This window comes from Sinocyclocheilus rhinocerous, unplaced genomic scaffold (assembly GCF_001515625.1).
Source record: "Sinocyclocheilus rhinocerous isolate Xijiao unplaced genomic scaffold, SAMN03320098_v1.1 scaffold1539, whole genome shotgun sequence".
Lineage (NCBI taxonomy): Eukaryota > Metazoa > Chordata > Actinopteri > Cypriniformes > Cyprinidae > Sinocyclocheilus > Sinocyclocheilus rhinocerous.
In genome coordinates, this window is record NW_015662173.1 from 150,192 (window position 1) to 159,873 (window position 9,682).

General features: G+C 39.2%; 1 protein-coding gene across 1 annotated transcript in view; it reads left to right on the forward strand.

The window, feature by feature from the left end:
• The first annotated feature begins 2,294 nt into the window (after positions 1–2,294).
• Positions 2,295–9,682, forward strand: part of LOC107727888 (alpha-2-macroglobulin-like) — a 17,159-nt gene continuing 9,771 nt past the window's right edge. The window contains exons 1-14 of the mRNA XM_016537925.1: positions 2,295–2,477; positions 2,660–2,796; positions 2,941–3,038; positions 3,104–3,269; positions 3,343–3,427; positions 3,499–3,613; positions 3,695–3,815; positions 3,892–4,001; positions 4,073–4,243; positions 4,332–4,559; positions 4,644–4,853; positions 4,931–5,080; positions 5,576–5,701; positions 6,153–6,249. Coding sequence (XP_016393411.1) covers positions 2,395–2,477; positions 2,660–2,796; positions 2,941–3,038; positions 3,104–3,269; positions 3,343–3,427; positions 3,499–3,613; positions 3,695–3,815; positions 3,892–4,001; positions 4,073–4,243; positions 4,332–4,559; positions 4,644–4,853; positions 4,931–5,080; positions 5,576–5,701; positions 6,153–6,249 — 1,897 coding nt within the window. The 5' untranslated portion in view covers positions 2,295–2,394. The remainder of the gene's footprint in view (positions 2,478–2,659; positions 2,797–2,940; positions 3,039–3,103; positions 3,270–3,342; positions 3,428–3,498; positions 3,614–3,694; positions 3,816–3,891; positions 4,002–4,072; positions 4,244–4,331; positions 4,560–4,643; positions 4,854–4,930; positions 5,081–5,575; positions 5,702–6,152; positions 6,250–9,682) is intronic.

Genomic DNA, 9,682 nt, shown 5'->3' on the forward strand with positions numbered 1-9,682 from the left:
GGAAATAATAATAATTCATTACATTTATATAGCGCTTTTCTAGGCACTCAAAGCGCTTTACATTGTCAGGGGGTATCTCCTCATCCGCCACCAGTGTGCAGCATCCACCTGGAAGATACAGAGTTATGGAGTTATGCTTTAGCGGAGTCATGCTCACGCTTGGGATGGCTCCGGGAGCGGAAGAAAGAGGGGGAAAGAAAGTTTTATAGTAGTCGGCGCTACTATAAAACGACATGTGAACCATGCCGTGCCGTACTGAGCCGTACCGAGCTGAGTCGTACCACACAGTGGAAAAGTGCCATTAGTTCCCAGGTCATCTACAAGAATAGATAACTAGGCGTACCGTGTTTACATTGGACGCGAGCAGTTCGACGAAATACTATAGAAACCATTATAATCCGTGACTGTTTGCACTGGATATGACACGACACATCCCCGACAGTAAACTGATGCCTCGTTCTATTTATAAAGTATTAAAATGAATTTTAACACTCACTTTGCCACATCCAGTGTAGACAGACTTCAGCTGTTAACTCCACATCTGAGCCGCTGTCATCGGAAGCCTGTGTGTTGCCAGATGTTGAGGGGGTTCTTGCCATCATGGACCGCAACAGTGCACGTTGGCTTTAAAGCAGGGCACCCTCATGCATTCTTAACACACTCTGAGGTGTGCATGAGCTCATTTAGAATGTCTGTAATGAGCCGATTTCATGTATGAATATAAAAGCCCTATGACTACAACTACCATCATTTGAATTGTCATAAAATTATCATACATTATGGGATTTTTTTTTTCTTCCATTATTGATCGTACATCGTACAGAGGTCAAAATTATCGTACGTCTGGCAACACTGCATTGTACCAATAGACATGTTTATACCGGTAAGGCTAATTTTGCAGTTATGTGCCATTCACTTTCACACTGTTGCTAAAGATATTTACTTTGCACGCTCTTCATATTACAGACCTAAAAACACGAAAATTTACTCACGATTGCTGTCCTGTGGCAAAACACGAGGGCAGTTGCCTTTTAGGTCAATTCTGAGTGAGCACACCGTGGGCGTGTCAGTAAATGGTAAAATATTTCCGTAAATGAATTGATCCTGCCAGAAGAATTGCGTGAAATTTATTATGTCTGTTCCGTCTGTACCATCTCAGTGAGGTTTTATACATGCACAGTAAGGCGAATGTAACGCTTTCAGACATTTCAGTGTGGATGATAAACTTTATCTAACGGCTAATATTGCCCACAACACGCATAAAAAGTGTTAAAAAACTTTTGCCCTAAGCAGAATTGTATTGTTGTGCCCCCTCCCCAAAATATTATGGAAGTTAAAAACACACACACACACCTACCTAAGGGGTCAAAATAGAACTTTAATAAAACATAATTCAGAAATCACACAAAAGAAAATTAAACAGTTTTACTTCGATAAAACCAAGGATTAGTTTTTGTAAGGGTTGTGACGTCCACATGTTTTTGTTGAAGAAATTATAGAGGCTAGCATTTCTATCGCAAAAAGGTGGCCAAACATTTAAGATTAAGTGGATATTTGAATTAAATGTTTGGATTTGATCATCCTGCAAGTGTTACAACAGCAATTACCAGGCCTTTGGCGCCCTTTACAGGCATTTGTAATAATATGTGATGTACATAAATTGTTTATTTTGTAGGCTATTACATTATGTATTTTAACAGTGTTATTCAATGGAACCATACGACTATTATTAATTAATCATTATTGCCTCATTGTTTTTATATAATGCTTGTTATGTCATTTTAAAGGTTGTTTCTCGCTTAGGTCTGTTTTTTTTTTTACCACAAAAATGTTATCTGAATACTTAGTAAATTATTATTTGAAGCGATTTGAAGTATCAAAACCATGGTTAATTTATGGGGGGGTTTTCCGTTGTAAAATTATGGTTCATTTTCGTAAGGGAACATGGAAACTCTGAGGGAATATTAAGGCAGATGCGGCGGTGATATTATTACCGACATTAAAACACGTTATTAACGTCAACATCCAAAAAAGTTTCACAGGATTATGAACGTACCTAAAAGTGATGCACGGGCTTCAGTTTTGACCAGCAGGAGTCACCAGCGTGTGGTGTTTCGAGCGCTTCGAAACAGTGAATCATTTTGCGAAGCAATTGATTCAATTGAGTCGAAGCTTTGAAAAGGTTCCTTTCTCCCATCACTAGCTGGAGGTTAATTATTGACATTAACGAGCTCAATGAATTCCTCCAATTAAGAGCGTTTAAATATCGCTGTCATCAGTGCAGCTGATTGGGAGTGGCTGTAGAGTAGTGAAGAGTCGTAGAGCTTGGTGAAGTTCTGAAGGGTTTTTGAAAGAGGCATTTGATTTGGTTGTAGTCTTGGGTGATCACTCTTCATGGCTATGAAGGAGTTTTGTGTTTGGAAAGGGCTCATTTTAGTCTTTTTTCTCTTTGCTGTTGATGGACAGACATCAGGACCGTGAGTAAATGGGTGAAAAGTGGAAAAAAAAAACGTCCTTTCTGTTTTAACATGATTCCTCAAAGTTTGTGTTTTGAGTGCCTATATTATGGAAACTACCTCTGTGATTATACACCTACATGAATGTGTGCTGATCTGATTTCTATTTTCTAATACTAGATGTCTGTCTGATGTTTCCACAGCTCTTTCTTGGTGACGTTTTCTGCAGTGATCGAGTCCTGCTCTGATGCCAAATTGTGTGCCAGTCTCTTAAAACCCAATGAGAGTCTTACAATGACCATCTCAAAACGTCCTTTCTGTTTTAACATGATTCCTCAAAGTTTGTGTTTTGAGTCCCTATATTATGGAAACTACCTCTGTGATTATACACCTACATGAATGTGTGCTGATCTGATTTCTATTTTCTAATACTAGATGTCTGTCTGATGTGTCCACAGATCTTTCTTGGTGACGTTTTCTGCAGTGATCGAGTCCCGCTCTGATGCCAAATTGTGTGCCAGTCTCTTAAAACCCAATGAGAGTCTTACAATGACCGGATACAACACTGGTTTACCTCTGCATGTTCTTTGTTTTTACTTTTACTTTAGGCTTTCAGTTTCTTATTCCAAGTTTTTCCCTCCAAATAGGACAATCATAATAGCCGGATTGGTCAGTGGACAGATGTTTCCTCAACGGGGTGGATATTGGAGCTTTCTCACCAGTTAAACCCTGAGGCTCAGGTCGGGATGTGCACACTGAGGGCTTCTATTGGTGACCGGATGATCTCTCAGGTTTTTGAGGTGAAAAAGTATGGTAAGTCACCATGATGTGCAACTGTTAGTTGATGACTGCGGTCCTAATTTAAAACCTTTTGTTTCTGGTTTAGTTTTACCCAAGTTTGATGTCATCTTGACTACACCACTGACGTATAGTGTGGCAGATGTGGGACTGAAAGTTGAGGCTTGTGCCAAGTAAGAGTAACCATTTTCTCGACTTGTCTCTTGGTTGGTGTTCTTGATCGTGTTCCTTAATGTTTTCCCAGATACACATATGGGCAACCTGTACCTGGTCAAGCGTTGGTGGAAGTGTGCCGTGAGCCGTTCTCGTACAACGTGGTACCTGGCCTGTCTCGTGTGTGTCTTATCAAAACTGTTATGGTATGTGACCGCTGTACAGAGCAGGATTTTTTTTTTTCTGCATGTCTACATTTTAAATCTGACTGTCTGTTCTGCTACCAGTTGAACATCACGGGTTGTGCTTCCCGTACCATCAGTATGTCAGAGTTTTTCGGCACCAAATTTGAAGATGACATGCAAAATTCATTTCTTGTTAACGTGAACGTCACTGAGGAGGGAACAGGTGAGCTGCTGGCTGATTGGAACCAGTGGCTTGTTTTTATTTGGTGCCTTCATATTTGTGGCATGTTTCCTCCCAGATGTAATGATATCAAAATCCACAACTGTGTCCATTACGTTTCAAGTTGGCATGGTCTCGTTTTTGGAACTCCCAGATTTCTTTAACTATGGATCAATGATGAACGGAGAGGTGAGTAAAGGTTCATCTCTTATTAGACCGTTCTCATTGGTTCCTTTTCCTAACCTTTATTTTTCCAACAGATCTCCGTATCTTATTTCAATGGGACTCCAATTGCAAGCAAGGCAGTCTATCTCTTGGATGGTAGCCAGTGGCCCAACAAACTGCTGCTGAATCTGACTACAAACATGAATGGACTGGCCGCTTTCTCCCTGAACACTGCTGATTTCCCTAAAGCTGATCTGAATCTGATGGTACGATTTGACTAAATCCTATTGTGTTTATTTTTTTTTTTAAATGACTTCTCTTGCAAAAAAACAATTCTATTAATTTGTTCCTCAGGCAAGTGCAACTTCACGGGATTTTTATGGTTATAAATCGCCCTACTTCAGTAGTGCTACGAGGACTGTGCCGCTTTTCCAAACTGCTACTCCCAACAACCCAATGTTTAGTAAACTGACTGTAATGAAGCTTGAGCGGCCACTGAAATGTGGTGCCAGGTATCCAGTGACAATCCAGTATTCTTTTGTTGGAGAAACTGGTGACTACAGTGCTGACATGATCTATATGGTGAGTGTACACTGGTTTTGATGACTGAATTTTTTTTGGGGGGGGCACCTTTTAATGCACCAGTCCGTCTTTGTTTTCTGTCAGGTCTTGTCCAGAGGGGTGATTGTTCTGCATGGATTTCAGAAGGTCCAAGTGAGGGCTTTAAATGCACTAAGTGGCACGGTGTCATTTGAGCTGTCTGTCAGTCTTGATATGGCTCCAGTAGTGCAGATTCTGGCCTTCTGTGTTTTGCCCAGTGAGAACGTAGTTGCTGCTAGTGCAGATTTTGACACTGAAATGTGTTTCCAAAACCGGGTATGTGGTAATCTAGCACTTTACTCTTTGTGGGGTGTGGCAACATGTCTGTCAGCTTGAGCTTGTTCTCGTTCCAGGTGTCTCTGCAGTTTTCTCCACCTACGGCTGTTCCTAGTGAGGGAAATGTTTTGACGGTCTCTGCTCAAGCAGGATCCCTGTGTGGCCTCAGCGCGGTTGATCAGAGCGTCCGGATCATGGAGCCAGGAAGACGTTTGAGCGCTGAAGCGGTATCCATGTGCAGTTCAATAAGTTCTTGTTGGAATTGATTTGACATCAAGGTTATTCTTTAGAATGCGTTATGCAGATGGATCAATTGGACAAAGCTATTATGTGGCGTACCAAATGTTTTTGTTGCATGCAACATGTCAAAAATGATGATTTTACAGTCCCAGGTGTTTGACTTTCTTCCGATGCAATTGCTGGTTGAACTTATCTGGATTCGCATCCATTGCTGACATGCCTATTAGGAAAAACATTGTTAAACCTATTAAATGATTTGCGTATTTGACTGGTATTTCACCAATGTGCCATGATTGTATTTCGTTCTGCTTGGTGGTGTTTGTGCGTTTTAATATCTTATCCAAAGACCTGTCCATTAAGTTTAGTCTCTTTAAAACTAGAGCAACTCATTGGTTGGCTTCAATATGCCCATCTGTGGCTTTCTCTTAAATGGCTTAATGAGGTGTTTTTGACATGGCATTTTCCCCCCCCATGGTTTTTAGGTGTTCAACTTGCTCCCAGTGCGCTCTCGATTACATTATCCATTTCCTGTTGAGGATGAACAGGAGTGCCTGAATGTTCGACCCCGTCGAGCTGTTCCTACAGATGAAGCTTACGAAGTTTTCAAGGTTGGATGTTGTTTGCAGTCATTTAGTGGCTGAATATTGATTGACTTTTCAAATGCATCTGTTGCTTTGCTTTGACAGAGTGCGGGGATGAAGGTCGCAACCAATCTGGCTGTCCAAGAACCTAACTGCCTGACGTACAAAGGCCGCCTGTATTACTATAGCAACTTCCGTCATGGTAGGTCTTAGGTTCTTGATCTAAATATCTATTTTTTTTTTTTTTTTTTACATAAAAATTGTCACATTACCAGTGGTAAACTGGGTACATGTTATATATAACCAGTTTTAAAATATTATTAGAATTTCAAATAACGGATTTCTATTTTTAAATATTAAAAATTGTACTTATTCCTCTGATGTCAAAAATTATTTTTCAGTCACATGATCCTACATAAATCATTCTAATATGCTGATTTGGTGCTCAAGGAATATATCTTATGCTTTGCTTTGACAGAGTGTGGGGATGAAGGTCGCAACCAATCTGGCTGTCCAAGAACCTAACTGCCTGACGTACAAAGGCCGCCTGTATTACTATAGCAACTTCCGTCATGGTAGGTCTTAGGTTCTTGATCTAAATATCTATTTTTTTTTTTTTTTTTTTTTTTTCCCAATGTTGGGGACCAGTGGTAAACTGGGTACATGTTATATATAACCAGTTTTAAAATATTATTAGAATTTCAAATAACGGATTTCTATTTTTAAATATTAAAAATTGTACTTATTCCTCTGATGTCAAAAATTATTTTTCAGTCACATGATCCTACATAAATCATTCTAATACAAATGATGCAGGTAGTGACTTCTCTCTGGCCAATCGGTGATCAGCAGGGTTTACACATCAAATTTTGGTTACGGTATGGCATGCTTGGAACCTTAGCCAAGGTGGTACCGGGTACTTTACACACAGGGTTCCCACGCTTCCTGAAAGTACTTGAATTTCAGACATGGATTCAAGGCCTGGAAAGTACTTGAAAACAAACATAGGTCCTTGAAAGTGATTTGAATTAAATTTGAAATTGTTTGGCGCCATTTCAAAAATGTTCCTATGTTCTGTCAAAGAATGAAACTGCACTATTGATTGGGGGTGGAGATGGGGTAACGTGAGAACTTGCCGTGTGTTGATGCACAGCCTAGAGCCCTGAGCGGGACCGTTTTCTTAAGCCCGCTCCCGCTGAATTTCTGACCATTACTGCCGGCTCCCACAACGTGTGTCCCGCTCCCGCGAACATTCTAATAATGTGTATATACAGGGATTAAAGTTTTCCGTCGCTACGACAGATTTCCATCAAGTGGAAAAAATGAGGTGGGAAGAAAGGTTGTTGTTACCAAAAATCATCCCCGCCACAGCTGCAACTTCTCATTGACAACATAACGCCGCTTGCATCCTTCACAGTTGGGTTATTAGCAGTGAACACAGAGCAGGATGATTTTCGGCGCGGGTATTAATAATTCTACTCATTCCCGCGGGTTCCGCGCTTAACACTATGACGGAACTTATCATTTGCACGTGATTTAGAGTCTTAAGAACTCACTCACGCGCTCATTTTCTGTGCGCCCACAGATCGCGATAAGGAGAGTGACGGCTTTTAATAATTATTGAAGGCGTTTGCAAATGTGATTGATTTAATACAACAGTTCAATAAACGAGTACTGGCTGATTTTGCTCTTTCATCAACGAAAATGGTTCCAAACAAAGTAACCGCTGAGCCGCTGCGCATCTCTAAAGCAAACACAGCGGTGTTTCATTCATGAAAGTGCGTTTTTGAACGAATCGAGTGAGTCGGTGATTCATGATTACCCATTCATAAAGACTGGTTTCATTCCTGAATGAATCGGCTGTTCAAACGAATCAATGGAATTAATGATTCAGTGATAAAAATCAGTGACTTGCCGCCACCTGCTGGTGGTTTCGGTTTCATTTTTGGGTATAATTTCAGTTATTTAAATTTAATTTCTGTATTCCATTTTATATTAAACATTAATCTCAACATGAATTTAATTGCACTCATGCCACCTCTGAGAATCATTAAACGATGTACCTACAAGCCACTTGTGTTTTGCGCACCCTCTGTAGTTGAAATTTAATTTATTAATACTAATTTCATATGATTGCTAACTTCTACTAATTATATATATTTTTTTAAATTAACTTATAAACCAAATTTTTGAATTTGATTTAAATCACCTTTAAGGAGTCAAATCACCTCCATATTAGGAAGGCTAATTTTTTTTTTAATCAACTTTTATTATTGGTCCGAAGGTGCTCCTATATTAAATATTTTTTTTAAATTAGGAGGACAAGCGCTCCTAAAAAACAGTAAGCATGGAGCCATGTGTATCAGTATATTAGATCCGTGCATGAGGTCTTAAAGAGACCGCAGCCTAAATAAACCTGCTGCTGTCTACAGTGAAGACTATCCAGTGTTTTACAGTCGAGTAGATTATAGTTAGACCTAACTGAAAACATTTCTTGTTATTGTTTTTGTTTGTGCTATTGATTGTCATTAATTTATTTGTTCTTATTTTATTTACTATTGTCTTTTTTTAGTTAAAATAAGGCCATGTTCACACGTACACGTGTATTTTTATAAACTGAGTTTTTCCTTCTTCCGTTTAAAAAAAAATCTCCTATAGTTAGACCTAACTGAAAACATTTCTTGTTATTGTTTGTGCTTTTGATTGTCATTTCATTATTTAACATTTACTTGTCTTTTTTTTTTTAGTTAAAATAAATTCAACTCTGAGTGCACGTTATTCTCGGGTGAGGAGGGGGCGTGGTCCATGAGAAATAGTCCTGCCACCACAGCTGGAAAAAAAATCCTAGAGGAAACACCCGCATGCATTTAATGAAATTAGAAAAATGCATTTACAAAGGTAAAAAGAAAATGCCCCTGAAATCACGGAGTCAAATGTGAGCGCGTATTAGGAAGACTAATTCTTGATCAGAATTTATTGATTAGAAGGTGCTCCTACACTTCTCTTAAATTGGTTGTGTGACGGGTATGGCTGTAGAAGGGGGTTTGGCCGAGGAAAAATTCAGTCAAAATATTTTTTCCTTTAACCCCATAATTTTCGCACATCAGGGAGCCGCTATCAAAATGCGGGGTATTGAAATCGCATTTGAATTGGCGCTCGCTGTTCACTTTCGATTTCGCTATCACGCGCACTGTGTAAAGGGAGAACATCTTATCAACATGCCTAATAATAATGCACGCACTATTCTGATATTTTTTTCCAAGCACATTTTACCAATTCCAAACCACATCAATTCAAACTATTATTTTAGCATTCAATAATTTAGAAGTGATATATAATTGTCCATGAAGGCTGGAAATGGAAAAGAAATGCAGAATTATTAGGCAGGTTCTTTTACGGATGAAATGAGCCAAAAAAGAGGTTTAACTCTGACTGAGAAATCAAAAATGATTAAATCCCCTTGAAATATTAAAAACTAATGCAATACAGAAATTTCAAAGTTAAGGCATGACCATTGGTCAGCAAAATGATCATTGGGTCAGCAAAAAAAAAAAAAAAAAAACGGGTGAAGGAAAGACTCATTGACTGCGAAAGATTTAAGAATGAATGTGAAGAATTAAGTGTGAAACCATCAGGAACCTGTTAGTCTTCAGTGACACCATTTTCCAGAACTGCAACCTTGAGTCTCCAGAATTACAAGGTGTCAGGTTCTCAGAGACTTTGCTTGGGTAAAAAAATGACCCCTACTTAAGAATAACATTCTGAAGTGTTGTGAAATGCATGATGACTATTTTTATAGGCTTTATGGACCGATAAGTTGAGAGTGACTCTTGAAGAACCAGCACCACATCCTCTTGTACCACTGTTTGAAGAATTTATCTTCCAGAATCTGGCAGTAAGTTTTAGGAGCTCATTTTTGTCAGTCTCTGCAAGACAGACTTTTCAGGATAGGAGATGGACTAAAAATGAACTCCCAAAACGTACTGCAACATGGAGCTAAGGAGAAAA